At 54.8% G+C, this 21,281-nt stretch overlaps 1 protein-coding gene across 4 annotated transcripts; it reads right to left on the bottom strand.

The window, feature by feature from the left end:
- Positions 1-334: 334 nt before the first annotated feature.
- GBX2 (gastrulation brain homeobox 2) lies at positions 335-7,352 on the bottom strand. 4 transcript variants are annotated; one of them, XR_004441513.1, is made up of 3 exons: positions 6,407-7,352; positions 4,491-5,395; positions 335-3,093 (listed from the first exon to the last, which is right to left on the bottom strand). XR_004441513.1 is itself a non-coding variant. In XM_033229794.1 (2 exons), the coding sequence occupies exons 1-2, from the start codon at positions 6,927-6,929 to the stop codon at positions 4,872-4,874; spliced, it is 1,047 nt and encodes a 348-aa protein (XP_033085685.1). In that variant the 5' UTR covers positions 6,930-7,352; the 3' UTR covers positions 4,195-4,871. The 4 variants fall into 4 exon arrangements, 1 of the variants encoding a protein (XP_033085685.1); XR_004441515.1 differs by lacking the exon at positions 6,407-7,352 and adding an exon at positions 6,098-6,385; XR_004441514.1 differs by lacking the exons at positions 4,491-5,395; positions 6,407-7,352 and adding an exon at positions 3,306-3,617.
- Positions 7,353-21,281: the final 13,929 nt, after the last annotated feature.

Genomic DNA, 21,281 nt, shown 5'->3' with positions numbered 1-21,281 from the left:
GGTGGGCCCTCGCCAAGCCATGATCCGCCATTGGTCCCCCAGTCCAAGAAGCCTGGATCCTTCCGCGGCTCGCAAATGCGTGGGCCTGGCCCCCTGCCCCAGCCGAGCAGAGCTTGCCGACTGCAGTGACAGTGTGCTGCCTGCCTCCCAGGCTCCCTGTGCCAGCCAGGCCTCAGTGCAGCGCTGCCGGGAGACTCGGTGCAGTCACTCCAGTCCCGCCTGTCCAGGGGAACTGCGGCTTGACCTTTCCCCAAAGCCACGGAGGGCAGGGGGGAAGTCAGCTTAGGCCCCCACCTCTGAACTGTTCAAAAAGGCAATCAATTTTTATGATGTAATTTATAATTTATGCAGGTTGTCTTCATACATATGGTGTTGCTTTTGTGCGTCGGTTTCAGGTGCTTTATTACTCTGCCCGTGTGATTTGCATTCATGTTGGGTTACCAAGATCATATTTCTCCTGTTTACACCATAAGGGCCTAAAATGAAGATTAATGCCACCTCCCTTCATCCAGGCTGTCCCTGTAGAACCCCGACTTTAGCTTCCCCCAAGACCCCAGAGCCCTGCTACCCTGGAACTGGGCCCTGAGCACTGCACTGAAGCTGCCTGGGAGGCCCTAGTGGCCAGAAGGTCAGAGCAGGCCACCTGCTCTGGCTGTGCATGCTTGGGCAGATGCCTGGGGTCTGGGGACAGAAATAGGTGTGTGCACTGGAGCCTCCTTCCCTGGGAAGCCACAGCTGGGCATGAGTGTGCCACACTGCCACTGAAGTCCAGCTGGGGAAAGAAGAGAGCCCCAAGTGGGTCTCTGCTGCCAGCGCTGCTGAATGCGTGGGCTCCAGCCACTTGGGACTAGGAAGGCCCTGAGGTGAGAACCAGAGGGTGATCCAGAGGCTCCTGAGGCCGGAGAGCTAGCAGGTCACTCCTGGCTTTCAGTGCACCTAGAACCACCTGTCATGGGGCATAGCACGGGGCTCTGTTCTGGACAGGTCTGGGCTGGAGGGAGCAGCCTCGGAGGCCCTGTGTGAGTGTCGCCAGACGCAGCTGAAATAATTAAGCCCATTAAGCTCAAACAAGACGGAGAGGGTGCTGACCCCGAGAGAAAGGGTTCTTGGAATGCAGGTACCAGCGATGTGCCCAGGCTGGTACAAGCATCCAGGCTGAAGGCCAGACCTACAGACAGCCATAGAGTCAGGATGTCCTCTGAGGCAAACCTGGGCTCAAAAAAGCCTGCAGGGCCACTCCCTGCTCTCCATTTAGCTGACAAGCCATCTGTGAAAGAGCCACCCAGGGGGCTGAAGACAGGAGGCAAAGGCTGGATGCACAAGCATGCACTAAATCTCGAAAATTCCAGAGCAGGTTGGGATTTGAGCAGCCTCCAGTGCAGGTGGTCTTGGCTGCTGGGAAGGTAGTCCTGGGCTCCTCCTGGAAGAGGAAGTTGCTTGAGGCCCGGGACCAAGCTAAAGAGGGCCCTGCCCCACGAACTGGGAGATGGCTGCGGATTTTCAGCATACCTTTGGTTCTCCACGGGGCAGGGGTGTCTGACTTGCCAGGGAGCAAGGGCAGTCACTGGGTGGAGTGACTGTTCCTGTGGCCCTCCTCCGACCTCTGCCTAGGTCGGTGGCTGCGGGGTGCAGGCAGCCCTGAGGCATGGCAGTGCATGGCTAGGGGCGCAGGTCCAAGGAGCTCCCAAGCGTAATTATTTGATCTGCAGATGTAAGTGGAATTTATTGTAACAACAAATATAGTGATGTCAAAACCCAACCTTGGATTAAAGCCGGCAGCCAAAGGGGAAGTGTATTAATTTCTAACAGCATCTCAGGCCAGAGCCTATTAGAACAAGCTATTCTTCAGGCCCCCCCATCAGAATTAATCATTGGGAGTTAATTTGAAGCGCAGACAAGTTGCTGTTAATTTAGTGCAGGGAGGACGGGATGGAATAAAAAGCGGAGGTGCTGGCCGAGCCTCGTGGGTCTCATTAATCAGCCAGCTGAGACGGCCTGGCTTGATTACAATTTGCAAAAAAATTCATTAGGGCCCGGGCGATTGACAATTTTTCTCTCTGCCTGTGATGTGACTCATTAGGCAGCCAAATGAAAGCCATGATGACGGCCATGATGACAGCGGCCATCAAGCGCCGCTTGTTTATCTTCCTCCCCTCGGCCTGTCTCCCGGGCCTCGGCCTCCCTGCCGGGCTCTCGGGGGCGCCCCGGCGCTCAGGGGTTGGGGAGGGAGGGGGTCAGCGCCCCGAGGAGCAGGAGGGCGGGTGGCGTCGGCCAGCTCGAGCCCTCTCCTCCTCGTGTCTCCATAGGGCGAGGACCTCGAGGCTGGGAGGGCCCGGAGCTCGGTCCCAGGAGCGGGACTTCCTGACGGCAGCCTCCAGTTCCTAGTGGGTTTCGCTTTCCCGCCGGGTTTGCGCGGTCAAGGCTTCCGGTCCCTCTGCCCCTCAAGCCTGCCATGGGCTTTTGGAGAAGGCAGGTGGGGGTTACACTTGTTACGGTGGAAGGGGATGTCGGGGGCACTCCAGGATCTGCGGGGAGTCCCAGGGTCTCTTCCCCCGACCCGCAGTGCCGCGGGGCAGAGGCCGCCGCTCCTCCACCTTCCCGGCTAAACTCTTCGCCCCCAGCCACGGGCAGACTGGCTCAGGTGTGTGGGTCGGGGAACGACGTCCCTGCGGGCCTCGAATGCTGCAGCAGCATCGTGTGGCCAGCGGGGACCTGCCCCGAGCAGATGGCGCTCACCGGGGACCTGCGCTCTGTGCGTCCTGGCAGGTGGGATCCGGGCCTTGCGGCCCCCGCGCCAGGCCAGGACACGACCCGGGAGCCATCCCCTCCCTGTCAGGCTTCGTGGCGCTGGGCGGGGCGCGGCCAAGAGCCTCTGCAGCTCTCGGCGCCCCGCAGAGCCGGCCGAGGCCCTCGGAGGACTGGCCCTTCTATTTTACTGGGCTCAAAAACCACGCCTGGGCCATTTTCTGTCACCGGAACTGTTGGGAACGCGGCGGGAAAGGGTGACTCGGTCGCTCCCAGCCTTCACCCTGCGCCTGAAGTTTGGGTGGAGGTCTTGGTCCCCAGGCCCCTCCAGCGTGGGGAGGTGACGGCCTGTAAGTAGTAAAAATTAAGTCAATATTAGTGTTAACCCATGGCGGGCCGCGCTTCCCTTTCTTGGGCTGAGAACCACGCCGAGGGCCTAGCGCTGCCGCACTGCAGCGGCTTCCCGGCCTCCCCTCCTTCCCCCACTCGAAAGGCTGAGGCTGGCGAAGCCCCGGCTTCTCTCGCGCTTCGGGCTGCTGGCTTGGTGGCACCACGCTCACCCTCTCTGGCCCCTCTCTGGCACGCCCCTAGGCGCCCGGGGTCTGTCTCCCGCGGGCCGGACCGCAGTATCTGGCGGCGCGCTTCTGGGTCCGGCAGGGAGCTCTGAGCGCAGGGTCGGGGGTGGGACAGAAGTGGGCTTGGGGACCAGGCACGCCCCACCGAGTTGGGGAGGCGCGCAGTTCCCGGTCCCTTGCAGACCGACTCCCAGCTCCCTGCGTAGCCTCTCCCCTTTTCCCCCTTTGTAGTGCGGGATACTGGGGCGTCCTTGCGGGGGGGCGGTGGCCGGGTCCCGCCCCCTCGACCCCGCCCGGAAGGGGAGGTGCAGCGGCCGCGGGCGCTCCAGCCCGCCTCCGCCTCCGACTGAGGGCTGCCGGGAAGCCGGCTGGGCTCGCAGGGTTTTTGCTCCTGTCGCCAGGTAACGCCCGGAGCCTGATTTATGGACCCTCACTCTGCCAGCAGGCGAGCACCGCTTCTTTTCGGGCCGGAGATATTTGCAAAGGAAAGACGTTTCCTTCCTGACTGTAGTCGATTTGGAGCATCAGGAGTTTGTGCAAAGCCACCAGTACCCGCACTCGCTTGCCTCCTCCGGGCACCCACCTCCTCCTCTGGCCGAAGTTTGCCGGCCTACTAGGTATCGATTAGGCTGTGCAAAAGGGGGATATAGATTTCTAAGGTGAAAATTGGGTTTTCTTAAATTCGTAACCCTATCGGCGCTCTTGCCCTCCTATTTTAAACCTGGTAAAGTGCCGGGTGGCTCAAGTCCAGGCTGCCTAAGGAAACAGGTTTCAGGGGATGTTTCTCCAGTACTGGTCCCAGACCAGTTGCCCGGCCACACCCTGGCAGTGCCCGGGACATTCAAATTCTGGACACACTTATGAGGCCCAGGGATTGGTCTTTCTCCCCCCCTCTCCTTTTTATTATTCACAAGACTGAAATTGTTTAAATGTCATAACTTATAAGAAAATAAGCTACACTCAAATAAATTAACACAACAGAGACGTGCTTCACATGGCTCAGATAGGATAGGCAACCCCAGGGGAAACGAAAGCCAGGCAAAACCAAAGCAAAGCAAAGCGAATTTCCAGGCTGCCTAACAATGTCTGCTTTTCAGTCAACTCAAAAAGCCAGAACGCAAACCAAAATCAGTTTAAACCCCAGCGCTTGTTCTTGGGTTTCACGTTTACCTTTGGAAAAGTATGGAAAGGTGGCTGCTAACGGCACATATTACAGCAGAGGTTTTGTTTTCTTCTGGAATGAGTGGAGAACATGACTGGGTAATTAAGTCCTATAACTTTCAAAATACTGCAGCTGAGATCCAGTCTATAGAGATATTTATGTACAAAGTAGGATAGTATAATAAATATTTAGCGTGTCTTCTGGTGTGGCTGTAAGCCCCTTCAAAAGCAGTCTTTTAAGCCCATTTAGTGAATATATTCTCAATTTGCTTAGGATGGCCACAATTGGGCTGTGACTTTGTTGCTTCAAACACAGTGGAGTCCACCATGGGTTCCCTTGGGTGCGGGGGCTTCTCCAGGTGGGTGCCAGGCCCTGGCCCTTCTGGACCCTCAGGGCCGGGCCTGCTCTAGCTGCTGATGCTGACTTCTGATAGCGAACCTGCTGACGTGGACGGGGATGGGGACGACGATCTTAGGGTTCCGGGAGGGCTCCCCTGTCTTGGAATTGGCATTGCCCGCCTTCACTCGTTTCCACTTGGCCCGTCGGTTCTGGAACCAGATTTTCACCTGCACCTCGCTGAGTTTGAGGGCGTGGGCGATCTGCGAGCGCTCCGTCAAGGAGAGGTACTTTTTGCAGTGGAACTCCTTCTCCAGCTCCAACAGCTGCTCGCTGGTGAAGGCAGTCCGCCGCCGCCGGTTCTTGCCCGTAGACGTGGTGCTGCCCGCCGCGCCGCTGCTCGGCGGGGTCTCCTCCAGTGTGTGGCCCGGGTCTTCCTCCTTGTGAGCTGCCTGGCCAGTCAGATTGTCATCCGAGCTGTAGTCCACATCGCTCTCCAGCGAGAAGCTCTCCTCCTTGCCCTTCGGGTCGTCTTCCACCTTTGACTCGTCTTTCCCTTGCCCTCGGACAGCCCCGACTGAAAGCAAAACCAAACGGCATTTTATTACATTTCGCACACTGGCCTTCTTTTCTCCTTCCCACTGTCACTTGGGCATTCCGCGCCCCCCTCCCGCCCCCCGCCCTTTAGCGGATTGTCTTTCTATGACATTAACACATTGTGATTTCCTGGCCTTTGAGGGGTAGAGGAGGGGTGGGGGGAGCGTGAGAAAGCTCAAAGGAGAGGAGGCAGTACAGACGACGGCCCTTCGCCCAGAACCATCACTCAAAGGGTCGCCATGCCTCCCCCGCACCCTCCCAGCCTCGGCAGCATAGGAGAAGTAGCAGGAGGCGCGAGGCCCAAGACATTACCCGCTTTGTCCCTGGGGTGGGGGCTGGTGGAGGACTGATGGGGGGATTCAGGATCCATCCTGCCTCCCCCACCGCGAAAATTCAGTGAACCTCAATTGCTTCCTAACCGGAGTAGAGGCGTAGGGACGTGCAGATCCCAGACCGTCTTTTTTGAGACAGACAACATTGGTCAAAGAGATGTTTTGTGGCCTTAGAAGTTCCCACCAGACACCCCCAACACACACACACACAGACACACAGCCTTCCAGCAATCCGTTCTCCCGGAAAGTAGCAAGATAAGCGAAGGGGCTTAAAAAGTCTGGGCGCCCCTGGGCACACGCACGGCTGAGACGCTCAGCCCAACTCGTCTCCCCTAGAGGCTGCAACCTACCCAGGATCCCAGGTCACCACGGAGCGGTAGAGGCGGACTCGGCCAAACGCATCGTCAGATAGATATGCGGCCCAGGGCAGCAGCTGGTCGCGGGGCGCTAAATGCCCCCCCGCCGAGACCTCGCTTGTTGCGTGGCTCTGAATGCCCCCCGGAGGCCCAGCGGCACAGCCGGGCCTCATCCTCCAGGTCCTCCGGTGGGGGTCGAGCAGGGGCGCGGCCTCGCCCCTTGGTCTCCCGCGGGAACCCGGCGCTGGCCCGCCCCCGCCTCCTCCCGCCCCCGAGTCCCGGCTGCGCGCGCCGCCGACTCACCAAGCGAAGCCTGCACCGCCTCGGCCGCGGAGAAGGCGAGCAGCGAGCCCTCTTTGGCCAGGAAGCCTTTGCCGTCCTCCGCGTCAGCCTGCAGCGCCTCCGCCTTGTCGAAGTTACCGCCGCCGGGCAGCGGCTGCGGCGCGAACTTGCGGGCCGCTGCCGCCTCCTGGTGCTGGGGCGACGCGGAGAAGCCGCCGGGGAGCGTGGCCATGAGCGTAGAGGTGAGCGCCATGCCCTGCGCCAGGCTGGAGCAGAAGCCGGTGGGCAGGCTGGGGATCTGGTGGTGAGGGTGTGCGGGCGGCAGCGCTGGCTGCAGCGCGGCCTGGGGCAGCGCGGGCGGCGGCGGCGGCGGCGGCGGCAGCACTACCGGCCGGTAGGGCATGAACATGGGGTAGCCGGTGTAGACGAAATGGCCTGGGCTGGGCTGCGGCGGGCTGCCGATCAGCGAGTCTATGCTGAAGGCGGTGCTACTCCCCAGCGGGCGCTGCATCATCATCAGCGACGGCGGGAACGCTGCGCTCATAGACGCGCTCGGGAGAGGCCAGCGAGAGGCGAAAAGTCCCCGCGCCGCGCCGCCGCCGGGAAGCCCGCCGGACGCCGGGAGCACGGCCGGGAGCGTCGGGCAGGGGCCGAGCGGAATCCGGAGAGCAGAAGCCTCCGCCCCTCAGTCCTGGGCCAGCTGCATGCCCGGCGGGTGCAGGGGGTGTGCGGGGTGAGACCGTGCGCCCCGGAGTGGAGAGGACGCCCGGGCCCCGCGGGCTCGCCGGAGCCCCAGTCCGCCGCTTGCCCGTCGGAGCCCGCGCGCGTCGCGGGTGCGGCCCTAAGCCCCGGTAAGCTGCCGTCCGTCCGTCCGTCTGTCTGTCCCGCCGTCCGTCGCCTCCCGCTGGCCGCTGGGTAGCGCGCGAAGCCGGCGTACTTGTCTCCGGCGGGCGCCGCCAGCACCTTTAAATCGCGCTCCTCTTTCTCATTCACATTTTGCCTGCCGCCTGGCCCGACTCGCCTCACGTGGGGCTGGGCGCCGCTGGCCATTGGCTGAGCGGGGAGGGGGTGGGGCGAAAGCGGGGCCCCGCCCTTTCCACCCAAGCTGGCCGCGAACGGGCTGCGGGCGCCACCGTCGGAGGCGCGCGGGCCGGGGAGCGGGAGCCTGAGTGCCTAGCCCGCGCCGCGCAAACCTGAGAGGGGCGGATGGCACCTCCAAGACTCGGACCTTGGGGCCCTGCAGCCTTGTCGAGGCCGCCTCGAAGGGCACCCCCGCGGCTGGGCCGTGGGCGCTTTATTTCTTTTACTGTATTTGTCCTGGAACCAACCTGCCTGCGGCTCGCTCCAGCACTGGGTGCTCCGGCTGCGCCTGGGGTCCGGGCGAGGATCCTGGAGTTGGGGACAGGGTCCTACCCCTCCAGAGCCACCCCCGGGGCGAAGGCTGGGAGCAGGCAGGCCCTGCCCGCTGCCGGGAACCCGCCGGGTTGCTCGCTGCTGGTCTGCGCTCCAGGTGGGGCGGGGAGGCTGCTGCCGGGCTTTCCCGTGAGCGATCCCGTCTCTCATTTTTCATGACATTCTTAATCATCGCACCTATTTACACACTTTGCCAGCGCGCACCAAAATAACAACCACGATAATTATGATAATAGAGAGAGTCCTTTATCTGCTCCATCCTCGGGGAGGAAGGGGGGAGTTGCTGCGCCTCCAGATTGTGTAATGTGAGATTATCCTGATGAAAGCTTTATGATGTTTGCTCAAATAAAAGCTGCGTTTTGTAAATAGGCGCTAATTAAGCACGTTGCGAACGCAGGGAGTGCTCACCCTGGCGCCGCCGCCCAGTTTCCAGCGCGAGGACTGGAGGGCGCGCGGTTCCTCTTTGCTGACTGCGGGATGGAGCCGATCCCCTCAGGATGTTTCCCCTGTTCTCGACAATGGTAAAGACCCCCACATTTGGAAGTAAGGGAATTTGGGGGTGGAGGGAAACCAGGGACGTTCTTATCCCCTCCTCCATTTTAAAACAAAAACTTTCAGCTCTTGTCTTCCCTTTAAAAATGGAATTAATTTCGTGACAAGGGCAGACCGTGCAGAGCGCACCAGCGCGCGCGGGGCTTCCTCGCGACTCCAAGGCCCGGGCTTCAACTTCCCGGGTCTAGACGTCAGCTCTGAACCGCCAGCAGCACCGGGTTGGGGAGAAGGAAAGAAGGGCATTGTTAGTTCGGTCATTAGAAATCAGCTCACGCCGAGGAGCTAGTGGTTGGGGAGTTGGCCCGTGTTGGACGTGTGTTATGTATCACTTACAAGCACATTTAATTGGGAGATAAAGATAAATCGATCTTTATGAATTTATCGACCCGATTCTTTGAAGCTCTTTTTTCGCGTTCTTCCTGTTTCTCTCCCTCCAACCCCAAGGCCCCCCAGGGGACGCCTTAATCCCAGATCAGCTCCTCCGCCAGGAGTCCCGCCGGAGACCCACTGCCCATCCAGCGGGCCTGGAGGAAAGAGGGGAGGGTGTGTCCTTGCTGCCCCGGGACGCTGGGAAAACTCGATGGTCCCGCCGCCAGCCCTCTCCTCCTCCTCGCCTCCTCCTCCCTCCCCACCACCACCCGGACAAAGACGTCTCGAGCGCGTTTCCCCACTCCAGGCCGCAGTAATAGATGGCTCCGGCAGCAGGCGGTTTGAAAGGAATTCATTAGGACGCTGCCTGGATTGCCTCCCCTGACTTCACGCCCAGACCCCAAGGTGGCTTAGGCAGTGTGAGGGGAAATGAATTCCCTTTGGGATCCATGGAGAAGGAGGTGTCTGTGGGATTTCCAAGCTCTATCCCTCCTTCTTCAGTCCCGGAAAAGAAGAAAAAGGAAAAGAAAAAAATCGAAGCCCAGGGCAAAAGGCTGATATCTTTATGAGCATAATAAATACTCCCTCTCATTATGAGATAGTTACAGTAACACAGCCTTGGGTGCCATTACCTTGTTTTTTGAATACTAAGAAACGCTCCACTCCTTCCTTGATTTATGTGGCTACAGCCGGGGCCCTTCCGGCTTGCCACTGGCATGCCGGGGGAAGCTGTTATTCATTTTACCTACGCAGGTTTGCCATGCACTTTGCTATTTCGCCCCAAAAATATTGTTCTAGGGACTTTTGTCGCCTGATTACCCCCCGAGAGACAGGGATTCCTTTGATTATTTTGGTGATTATTCTACATTTAAAGTTCAGCAAGAAGATTTAGGTCCGTCGAATTATAGCTACACTTGAAATAATTTGGTGGCATATTATTGGCATCCATAAATTGCCATAGAAAGTATTGACTGCAGGGGTTATAATACTAATCCTTTATTAGTGAGTTCAGATAATTCTCATCAATATGAATTTTATTTACTAGTGCTTTTTTCGCAAATGCAATGCAGTAATACTTTCTCATCTAATGCTTAACTGCTTAGAAAACGACTGTTCGTGTTATAAAAGGATCCTTGTGTTTCGGCGTGATTAACAAGACTCATTCGGGGCACCTCAGCTACCTGCAAAGCGTTCAGAGCGTGGGGACTGCGGATAATAAAAGCCTTTAGAGTTTTCTCGGATCCTCGGAGAGATTTATGGACAGGAGCGACAGATACATGGCTTATCCATCCTCCGGATTCCTACTTGCCTTAGCTCATAACAGCCTCAAACTGCAGAGTCCTCCGTGACTCAGCTCGGCCCAGTCTGCGCGGGAAAATCACCGGGCACAGATGTTTGCAACTTTATCCCCTCCCCCCTCCAATTAGGACGAATGAAGGGCGCACCCGAAGGGAGAACTGGGTCCTCCAACTCCAGTTAACTTCGTGAACTTCCCTCCCCTCTTCTCCCCCACCCAGATGAAGACAGCTCAGCCCCTGGGCACTTTACTCGACAGGTGCTAGGCTAGTGTCAGGTTCAGATTATGCCACTTACAACCTCAGACATTCCGAAAAAGAGATGGTAATTAAGTTGGCCCCTCGCTTCGGGATTGTCCCAGTCTGCGCTTGCATGCAGATATATGAAGGTTGAGGGTGAAATAGAAAACGCACAAGTACATGAATATTCATGCAGCAAACTTGTGCTGGCCTGCCCAGCCCAGCCCAACCCAGTCTGGAGGAGGAAGCACCGCGAATCGCGCCTTTCGCTGCCGCCGCCAGAGTCGAGGTCGCGGGTGGTCGTGGAGAGGATACGGTGTGGGCGCCCGTGGTCTCGGAGGACGCGGGGAATTCTGCGGTCCTCGCGGGTCTGGCGCTCCCGCCAGTCGCCCAGTCCTAGGCGACAGGCTGGTTTCTCGGGCAACCGAGTTGTTTTTATTTACAGGGATTTTGAGAAGCCCGATCGTGTGGTCATTGCCACAGCTCTTGCTCCTGGCAATAGTTGGGAAATAACTTGGGATGGGTTTTATTTATGGAAGGGCAATTGGGATTCACACCCAGCTAACCCTAAACAGTCCCTCCCGAGGCCAGGACGCACTTACAAAGGGGTGCTTGTGTAAAATTCCCCATCAGACACACCAATTTGCAAGTAGCAGAAAGCATTGAAGCCTCATCTTTTTAAACATTTTATTCAGCTTTTTTTTTTTTTTTTTAAATCTGAAAGCCCAAAATAGACTCCATGTGGTTCTAAGTGAAGTCAGCCCTTGGCTGGCTTTGAAATAGCTCCTGCAATTATGTAAAAGAGCCATTCACCAACAGGACGGAATTAAAAGGGATCTCGCCCGCTTCCCTTTCATTGCCAACCTCTCATGTTTGGCTTTTCAAAGCACTTCCAACACGATGTCTTTCTCCAGGACAAAAGGCAGAACAAAAAAAGTCCCCAAACTTGTAAATTGAACGTCAAGGGAACTTTAAACAATTTAAAGCCCATAAATAATGATAAAGGGGACTGGCAAAAAAGGCAAACCCATTCAATTAATAGAGTTTCCCAAGCAAAGATCAAGTGGTTTATAAAATAAAAGTCTTTGGTTTCATTATTCTGCTCCTTGACCATGCAGAAAGCAGGACAGGGGGTTTTCTAAAGCGCCCTGAAGAAGAAACACTTTGCGGGACTGTGTGTGCTGCGACATTCTTATGTAGAAACTTTGCTTTTTGTCCCCCACCCTCAAAGTAGCAGAAACAAAACAACTGCAAAATAGAAATGTGAGGGGGAGGGTTTTTCTTCTGCTGCTTCTTCATTTCCTCCTGGGAGTTGGAAAATGTTATCCGCAGGCCTGAAGGCTGGGAAACGTGACCTTTTTACACCTGCGCCACCCTCTCCACTCCAGCGACGAGGAACAGGAGGAGCTACAGCCGCTAGGCCCCCGAGGGGAGCCCTCGTGGGATCTGGGGACAGGAAGGTGGGGGTGGACTTCTGCACAGCCCCGGAGCCCCTGGGGCGGCGGGCGCTGTGGCGCTGACTGTGCACCCAGGTGCGAGTTGCGTACGCTTGGAGCCCGGGACTACCCCAACTCCACGCGGAGCTCGGCTCCCCCGGCCGGGATCCAGATGTCAGAGGGCGCTTGCGGGTGTCCTAGTTCTTTTTCAGAGCAGCCCTAACGATTGAGGCTGGGCAGTTCAAGACCACTGGGGGTAACTGATCGCCCATCGCCTTCGTCCTGGAAGCCCAGCGCCCGCGCTCACCGCACGTCTCTCTGGGAGCACTTAGCCAGGCAAAGGGGGATTCTCCGTGGGGACTGAGGCGTACGCCCGCCCCGGGGCTCCCAGCCTGGGAAGAGGGAGCACCAGGCAGAGGCCAGGCTGGGGGCTCGGGCTCAAGGGCTGCCGTTGTGCGGGCAGAGGCCAGGGCTGCGGATGGAAGTGGTGTCCCCTTGTGTCCCGTCCGGATCTGACTCCTGCCAGGGTTCTGGAGGCCGCGTCCGTTGGCGAACCCCAGTCCCTGGAGTGTTTGGTGAGGGGGACGCCGGCCGCCAGGCGCTTCTCACCTGGCTTCATCTCCTCCCATTTGCTCCCTCGATTCCCGAGGCCCCACCTTTCGGGGACTTCAAATGCGCCCTGCCACCCGGAGCCCGGCTTTCATCTCCCGCACAGCAGGCATTGTTTGGGGGACTTCACAGAGATGCTAATCCCCGGACCGCGTGAACCGCGGCCTGGGAGCCCGGCAGAGGGCACAGAGGGGTGAGGGGGTGCGCATTGGCCTGGGCTGGGGACCTTCGGGACGGCCTCTCGAGCAGCCCTCCTGAGGAGCCCGGGTCCGCTACCGTGCGGGCGCCGCATCCCGCCTGTCTTGTACTGGAAGGCTGCGGGCGCCCGTCGCAATGGGCCTGGGCTGGACGCAGTCAGCGTCCAACGCACGGAGGAAGAAGCAGCAGGCCAAGGACGATGGCCGGCACTCAGCTGTGGGCCCCACGAGCTTCCAATGCTGGCCAGGAGACCGTGTGTCTAGGAGAGGCAGGCCATGGACCCTATGAATCTTCCCTGGAGGCTGGAACCCCCCGAGACTGTTGGACACCCCAAACCAAGTCCCCAGCCGCTGCCTCCAGGATGGCCCCGACCTCCTTCAGGGGCGTAGTATTTTAAAGAGGATGCAGTCTGCCCGGAGGGCACGCATTTAACCCTTTAGAAACCGCGCTGGAGGGAGCAGAAGGGTGTTGAATCAACAGCCTTCCACAAAGGGGCACCCCTCCAACTCTAACTTCTTCTGGGACCAAATGAGCAGCGATTGCTGTAGCAAGAACTGTGTCTTCTTCCAGAAAATCCTGCAAAGCAGAGCCTGAATTTCCTCTGGTTATTTCCTCCTCCTGAAAAGAATGTCACAAGACAGGGGAACGGGGTTGGGTATGAATGGAAAGGAGAGATGTTGACTAAACGGGGAGGGAGAATTGGAATGGCCTCTGTCACCAGGTGGAAGTCCCAGGCGAAAGTCATTGGAATTCCCAGGGAAATGTCACTCAGAAATAAGCTCATCTGGAAAACTCAAGGGTAGGTGTGTCTAGCCCCATTGACATTGCTCCAAAGGACCCCTGTGCCTGTCAGAGAAAGCTCCTCAGGAAAATCACCCTAACTGATGGACTTTTCCCAGGAGAGAACAGGAGGGGAGTGTATGCTGATGCGAGGTGGTGGTGGGGTCCATTCTGTTTACAAAATACAAAAAAGTGAGGGCAACAGATTCCCGTCCTTTAAAGAAAGTAAACACGATCATTTCACTTAAAGTAGGGCACCAGGTTTACAGAATCAGAGAAAAGAACCCTTGCCCTGAAACCACCTGGGGCAGACGTATTCCCATATTCGAGGAGCATCCCAGGGTAGATCTTTGCTCTTGTTTGAGACACTTGAAAGTCCTGGAGAACCAGAGCCAGTGAGGACAGACTCAACTGCCCCCACCCACTTCAGGCTCTTAGAACCCTCACCTATCCTGGGCTCCAAGGTGGGCTGTGAGGTCATGGTCTCACAAGAGGCTGAGCCAGCTCCTGGGCCATGAGAAATGCAAGGTAGGCTGGGGCCATCTCCAGCAGTTCCACAGTTACCTCACACCCCCGATCATTCTCTGCTACTGCCCAAGAAGGTCGGGGTGAGTTCATAGGAAGGAGAGCCTCTTTGTTTTTAGGTCTACAATTGTTCCCGGTGCCTCAGGTTCTTTAAGTACACATCCCCTTCTTGGTGATTGCAGAAATAATTGGGAATGGTGACCTCCTTGGCCTTTGAAACCCTTGGGTTTCTTCCATTTATCATGGGAAAAAATACGGATAACTCAATTTGCATGACTTTGCTGCAAACAATTCCATCTCCCTATGGGTGTGGCCTGAAGTTCCCAAGCTTTAGAAAAAGAGGGAACTAAGAGTGAGGTCAGAGAACAAATCCAAAGATCCCAAAGTATTTCCAGCTAGTGACCAAAAACTGCTAGAGTGCGTGTGAAATAAATAGGAAACTGAGGGAATGAGGAGAAATTAATTCTTTGAGTCACAGTGGGAAGAATCCAGAAAATTGCTGGAATCCAGAATGCTGCCTCTCAGACATTCCTAGAGGACATTTCTGGGTTTTGTAGGAAATGAAAACATTTTGCATGGGGCATGTTGTCCGTGTGTGTGTGTGTGTGTGTGTGTGTGTGTGTATAGTGAGTGGTTTTTTTTTTCTCTCCAAATGATGAACACGGAGTTAAAGAAAAGGTGTTCAGACTTGCTATCTAGTATTTATTCTGCACAGTGACTTTAAAACACCCCTGCAGGGGGAAGTCATTCACAGGACCGTGTGTTATTTCCCTGCGGTTCCTTTACACCCACACATGAAGGCGGGCAATTGCTATCTGCAGGGGACACAGCCATTGACACCAGAAGAGGAGCCGGGGGCTGGTTCTGGGGGGGTCCCCTGTGTGTCAGATACCTAGTGTGACCAGGCCACAGCACAGCAGCCACCGCTGACAGTGACTTTGTGAATGGGCCTCTTGCAGGCCCTCTGCCTCCCAGCTTTCCTTCTGGGCATATGAGAAAAACTAGTATGGGAAATGAACCAAAGTCAGAAGCTATCTGGCTTGTCTCCACCTGGACAAACCTGTTCCCTGAAGTCTGTGACAATAATGAACATTGAAGCTTTAGAAGGAGCTGAAATTGATCATGGCTCAGAAAATGACGGCTGATTGGACTGGATATCATGTGACCAACTTTGATGCCTTCATTGAGTTCAGGGACTTTCTTCTTCTTCTACTTACCCAACTTCATTCCCTCCCCATCTCCTTATTTTATGGAGGTGAATGTTTTAGAATCTAATTGTTACTGTGATATTCCTAGTCTATCTCTTAGTTATTATTATCAATTTCCCCTTGTTCTCTAGTTTCTTGTAGACCCAGTTAAAGCACAAACAAGACAATCCTGGAAACCTTAAGAGATGAGAGACTTTTTAAAGTTTAACTTTAACCAAAAAAGTTTCACATTCAGTTCATTCCCCATATTGTAAGTTATTTGGAAATTTATAATGTAGTTTTACATTATATTTTTAGCTGTCTAACAAGGTTATTCATATCTGTAAACGTAACTCAAATAAGTATTATAGATTTTATAGTTAATGAGGGAGTGGCAGGAAACAGTTTTATTTAAGGCTTCACAATTTCTGAAGTATTAACCTGAAGATCCTCGTGGGTGCGCAGGGCGCTCAAGCACCCGCAGCGCCCCCTATGCACCACGTAAGAAATGGCATCCGCCGTGGACGCTGGCTGGGCTCTGGAATCCAGGGTAGGACCCGACTGTCCATCCCCAGGGGTCAGAAGGGCTGAGAGGTATGTCTTTCTCATGCCTATAGTTGGACAGGAAAAAGATCTCCAGTTTCTTTTCATTTTAAACACCCAGGCCATCAGAGAAGCCTTTGTCATAAACGATGGGGAAATAAAATCAGACCTCCATGATTGCCGAAGGTGTAAGAAATACCGTCAGATTTTGGAGGTGATCTTAGAAAACCCGCCTCGGCTTCCTTATAGAATCCATGTAAGGTTCTCCAGACTCTGCGTCACCCTGAGCAGGTCCTGGAAGGGGATAGATAGGAAGACCTCGGACGTCTGGGCCTGAGGGTCCTGGGCTGCAGCTGAGGCCACCCTCCCTCTGCAGTTCCATTTGCCTAGTGGGCAGGAATCCCCGCTGTCCTCCACCAGCGGCTTGACTGTGTCCCCCAAACGGGGATAATTAATATAGCACGAGTTGATGTGGGCACTGGGCACTGAACTCGATCGCGTAACACACGTGGGCCGGGAGCTTGGCCCGGAGAGGATGCTCAGGAGGGCAGCTGCAGGAGCAAGCACGCTGCAGGGAGCTTGGGGAGTGCGTACCAGCCAGGGGCGAAAGCCTGTGCTCTCGGAGTGAGAGTATCCGTGGGAAGGCAGCCTCTGGGCACCAGATTCTGGGGCATTTATTTATTATTAATTGATTAATTTCTGAGACAGAGTCTCACTCTGACACCCAGGCTAGAATGCAGTGGCGTGATCTCGGCTTACTGCAACCTCTGTCTCCCAGGTCCAAGTGATTCTGCTGCCTTAGCCTCCCAAGTAGCTGGAATTACAGGCATTTGCCACCACGCCCGGTTCATTTTTGTATTTTTAGTAGAGACAGGGTTTCGCCATGTTGGCCAGGCTGGTCTTGAACTCCTGACCTCAAGTGATCCACCTGTCTCGGCCTCCCAAAGTGCTGGGATTACAGGCGTGAGGCACCGCGTCCGGCCTCTGGAACATCTAAAAACAGATCAGAGGCCACCCAGTGGAAGAGGACGCAGTGTGACATTTCACAACACACGATGCCTCTCCCCGGAAGGGAGAGCCCGCGAGCGCCTCTACTGGGTGGGCGCAGCGCCATCCCCATTGCACGAATCGAGACGGAGGCGCGGAGGCCGTCCCCGACCCTGGAGACTCCTCCCTCTGCCGTCTGCTCTCAGCGCCAAGTCTGGCATCGCCAGGGCGCCAGGCATGGCCTTCCCAGGGAGAAGGCTTTTCTGTCATTTTTTGGATTATTTTACTTTAAAATATGTGTGCAAAACCTCAGCTACATTCTTGTGGGCCGGGGAGAGGCAACGCGTGCACCTAGGCCTCCTGCTTGCCCCCACACTCGGTCTCCCCAGGGCCACCCCCTCAACCCCCCCATGCCATCAGAGTTTTGAACACCGCTGGCGATGGAGCGTGGCGGGACGCAGGAGGGCGAAGTTGGGGGCGGTACCCGAACTGCCGGCCAAGGACCTAGGGCCGGCCTCGCCCTTGGCTCCCACCGGGCACCGTTCTCGTCGCGGGACCTTGGCTTGAGCGCGCCCCCTGCGGGCCGCGGTGGGGATCGGCCCCTTGTAATGAGGGAACTGGGCCGCGCGCCGGGGCGGGAGTGGCGCTGCCTTCAGGACCTCCCAGGTCGGGGTATCCCCTCCGAGATCCTTGAGGGAACCCGTCCCGTGCACTACCGGATTTCCGGTCTCTGACCAGCTGGGGCTTCATTTCTGCGCTTCCTTTTTCTGTTGTCTTTCTCCTCCGGCGTTTTGTTTTTTTTTTTGAAAGGAGCAAACATTTCCAGCTTTAATGCGGCCCAATTATCTCGTTTGCACGACTTAAAATGTTTCTCTTTAACTCGTTTCAATCTAGTAAATATGCTTCAGCAAGTAGCTAATTTCTCAGGGATGGCTTCGCCTCGCCATTTGCATATAAAGCACGTCGGGGCCCGGCCCCTTGGAGTGCGCGAGTCTCTTCTCCCGGTGAGCGGGTGGCAGGCAGCCAGGCCTCCTCGTCCAGGGAGGTCACCTAGGTTTGGCCTAGGGAAGGCGGAGGCTGGGGTTCACAACAGTGCCTGGGGACCAGGGTGGCAGGGAGGGCAGGAAGCTTGGGCCAGGGAGGGGCCAGGACCTTCTTCGGAGTCCCGCAACCCCGGCGCCGCCCCGGCCTCCGCCGTCCCTTATTCCCAGGAGGGGCGCCCGTGGGGTAACACGTCGTCGGCGCGAGGGTCGGGGGCGCATTTATCTTCAAGTGCGTTTATTAAATCGCGCCTGGAGATGGATGGACGTGGATACAGGAGAGGAAATCTCAGGGCTCAGTCGAGCAATCTCCTGGCTTTAAATTCCGAATAAAAGTCTCAAATATTCCCGGGTCATGGGGGCACTGTCTCATTAAAACCACTCTCGTCCTGAAACTGCAATGCAGACATTAAAGTGCAGTATTTTTCAATTAGAGCTGACGAATTCAATCAAAATTCCATAGATTAGGATGAAATGAGGCATGGGTCATTTACAGGGGAATTTAATTGCCGAGCCATTAGACAAATAGTATATTTGCCATTCCCGCGTTATCCATCATTTTCGACATCAATACCGAGGCCGCATCTCCCCGTCCCGCGGCCGCCCGGCGTCGGCTGTAAACACTCCCTTCCCTGTATCTTCTGATTATATCTGATTTCATTTAGGGCCATAGGGGATTATAAATGTTCACGCAATCAAGTTCATTAGGACTTCAAATCGCATTTCTGATTGGGATCGCTCTGCCGCCGTCCTCCCAGCGCCTTTCAAACCCCAGCGCGTGGCTTTCAAAACATCTTTTTGAATTTAAAGCCTCACATCCTTTTGTCTTGCGACGCCCCCGCCCGCCCCACCCCGCCCGGCAGCTCCACGCTCTTCGGGCCTCCTTCCCGGGGGAACAGCCCTGAACCCCTCTTGCTGCGAGCGGGTCTGGGGAGAGAGGGGCTGGGCTCCGCAGGCTGTCGGAACCCCTCCCACGCCGCGCAGCCGCGGGGCGCTCGTGTCCCTGAGGCCTGAGCTGGGCGTGGAGGACGAGCCCTGCGTGTTCGCGGATTGCTAGTGGGGGCCAGGCCCGCACCTCCCGTCCCGGCCGGGTGCTGCGGGTAGGGGGAGCGGAGCAGAGGGGCCGCCTCCCGCCTTTGAATCTCCTGGCTGAGGGCCTCTGGGCAGCGATTAGACCCACCCTTGGGGACTGGCGCTGGGGACCCCTTCCTGGGCTGATCCCTTTCACTCCAAAGCCCCAGGTGAAGGCGGTAGCCGGTGGAGCAACGCGCTCTTCCTATCAGCAAACCCAAGAAACAAAGGAGGAGGGTCTTCTAGGGAGAGCGCGACAAGAAAGGCTCGAGACATCCCTTCCAGCACAGCTGAAAAATAATAGCTTAATATTAACTGCTTCTCATAAAAATATACTTTCACAGAGACACAGTTACAAGAAGCAAACCCTCATTTTATCCCGTACTTTGTGCTCATGGCTGTTAGCTGCCTCAGTAATTTAATTGGAATGGAACGTGAGAAATGTGTCATTTTTGAAGAATTTATGCATCACTTCCTAGAAATCTCATTGTGTTAACTAGGAGCCTACTGCGTTCTGTTTAGAACCCATAATCACATTTTTATGTGTCTGTATTACGAGTTAATGTGACCTCCTGTCTTTAGCAGATAAAAAAAATGTTCTCTTGCGGTAACATCTGTATCAAACTCTGGCTTACATCAAATACGCCACAACCCTGGTTTTCCAAGGTTCTCCAAACTTGCGAACTTTCTTAAGAGCAGGGAAAATAAATGTGAATGGAAAAAGTGTCTACCAAATGAATAATTTACCCACTAAATTAAAACCCTGTGTTAAACATAGTCGACAGCAAATACTGCATTCTCAATCATGTTTATTGCTTACAAATTGCATTACAAAGAAATCCACTGTTTTTATTGGAGTGATTAAGCAGAGAATGTTAGGACTGCAGAAATACCATTCTGGAAAATTAGACGAAGGCTGAAAACCCAGCTAGTTACATTGCAATAGTAAATGTATAATTTTGTTAAAGAACACGTTTAACACACAAATGAGTATTGGGCTGTTATTATGGTATCATAAAAGAGTCAACTGAAAATTATATTTATTTATAAACACATTGCCTATAAACTGCACATATTTAATACAAAGGAAGCAGGCAATTCCATAATCAATATTTTAATTACTGAATTTTTTATTATGGCAGCACGATTCTATACGATAGTTTACGAATCTGTAGTTTTCCTAGGCTCTCCTCCCCTTTACCATGTGAGCTAAGATCTTCCTGTTTTCCTCGTTTTTTAATTCTGGGGAGAGTAGGGTGGTGGGCGAGGGTAAGACCGTTTGCTTATGGCGCCACCTGCAGGCCTCTCTGAAAATGAATTTCAATACCTATGCAATCTTCCGCAGGGTTCTAGATTGCTCAGGCTTATTTTAACAGTTTAGTGAAATTAATTTTTGTTTTAACAGAGAAAGATGTTAACAATTTCAAGGCAAATCCCAGAGTTTGGAAAGGATTTTGATGTTCCCAAACTACACTTAAATCCTAGAAATGAGATGCAGTATTGACCATAATAAAAACACAGGGGTTTCTGCATATCCCATCTGGACATAACAAATTTGACTAAGCAGTAATTTATCCTTAAAATAATGGAATAAAAGATACAACATTCCTCGTTTAGCCCTTGGTCCTAGGGCAGCCCTTAAGAGATGAAAAGCACTTGGCAAGCTAATAGCACCTGAAATTGTAGTGATTGAGCAGCTTCTTAGGTGCCTGGCGTGGACAGGAGGTGGGGGCGCTGGAGTGGACCAGCTCGTTCTCCAAGCCTGTATTTTACACTGTTTCTGCAGAAGGTTAAGTGGTCTTTGCAAAAGTTCAACAGCCTGCCCCATCAGTATGTGTCTAAAGGGTCATTTCAGAGATTGGAGATTTGACAATTATGTACAGTTACTGGGATCAGCAAATGCTCCATAGACTTAAAGAGTCAGTGGCTTTGATTTTCTTTAAACCATACTGAGTCAGTGATTATCAAGTAACTTAAATCAACATAAATATACTAAAAAGACAGGCCTAATGCTGAGCTCAGAGTTTTAAACATAACATGTCACACAGTGCTGGCTCTGTGTACTAATTGCCTGTGGACGGTGGATTGTGTCTGATGGTCCAACCGTGATTTTTTCTTCCTGTCCTGGACATGGTTGGTGCTGACAGAGGCCAGCCTCGCCAGGACCAATATTGGCGGAGAGCTTCATTTGTGTATTTTATTTTTTTGAGATGGCCTCTCACTCTGCCACCCAGGTTGGAGTGTAGTAGCACGATCTCTGCTCGCTGCAATCTCCACCTCCCAGGGTCAAGCGATCCTCTCATCTCAGCCCCCTGAGTAGTTGGGACCACAGGCACGTGAGCCCACGCCTGGCTAATTTTTTTGTATTTTTGGTAGAGATAGGGTTTCACCAGGTTGCCCAGGCTGGTCTTGAACTCCTGAGGTCCAGCAATCCACCTTTCCTAGGCCTCCCAAAGTGCAGAGGTTACAGGTGTGAGCCACTGTGCCCAGCCACTTGTTTCTTTTTTAATTCTCTGTGGTCAAATGACAAGTAATAATCAAAGACATTCAACAAAAGTTGGAGGGAAAATATTCCTCTGTTGTTGTCTTTTTTGTTTCTTTGACACAGGGTCTCACTCTGTCATCCAGGCTGGAGTGCAATGGTACAATCA

This window comes from Trachypithecus francoisi, unplaced genomic scaffold, assembly GCF_009764315.1.
Source record: "Trachypithecus francoisi isolate TF-2019V2 unplaced genomic scaffold, Tfra_2.0 Lachesis_group13, whole genome shotgun sequence".
In the NCBI taxonomy this organism is placed as follows: domain Eukaryota; kingdom Metazoa; phylum Chordata; class Mammalia; order Primates; family Cercopithecidae; genus Trachypithecus; species Trachypithecus francoisi.
This window is presented reverse-complemented; position numbering and strand designations above follow the sequence as displayed.

What these genes read in the sequence shown, in the direction of transcription:
- GBX2 (XM_033229794.1), bottom strand. Translation starts at nt 6,929, where the DNA reads ATGAGCGCAGCGTTCCCGCCGTCGCTGATGATGATGCAGCGCCCGCTG. An exon ending in GGCGGTGCAGGCTTCGCTTG is followed by an intron (nt 5,396 to 6,406) that starts GTGAGTCGGCGG and finishes TTTTGCTTTCAG; the next exon opens with TCGGGGCTGTCCGAGGGCAA.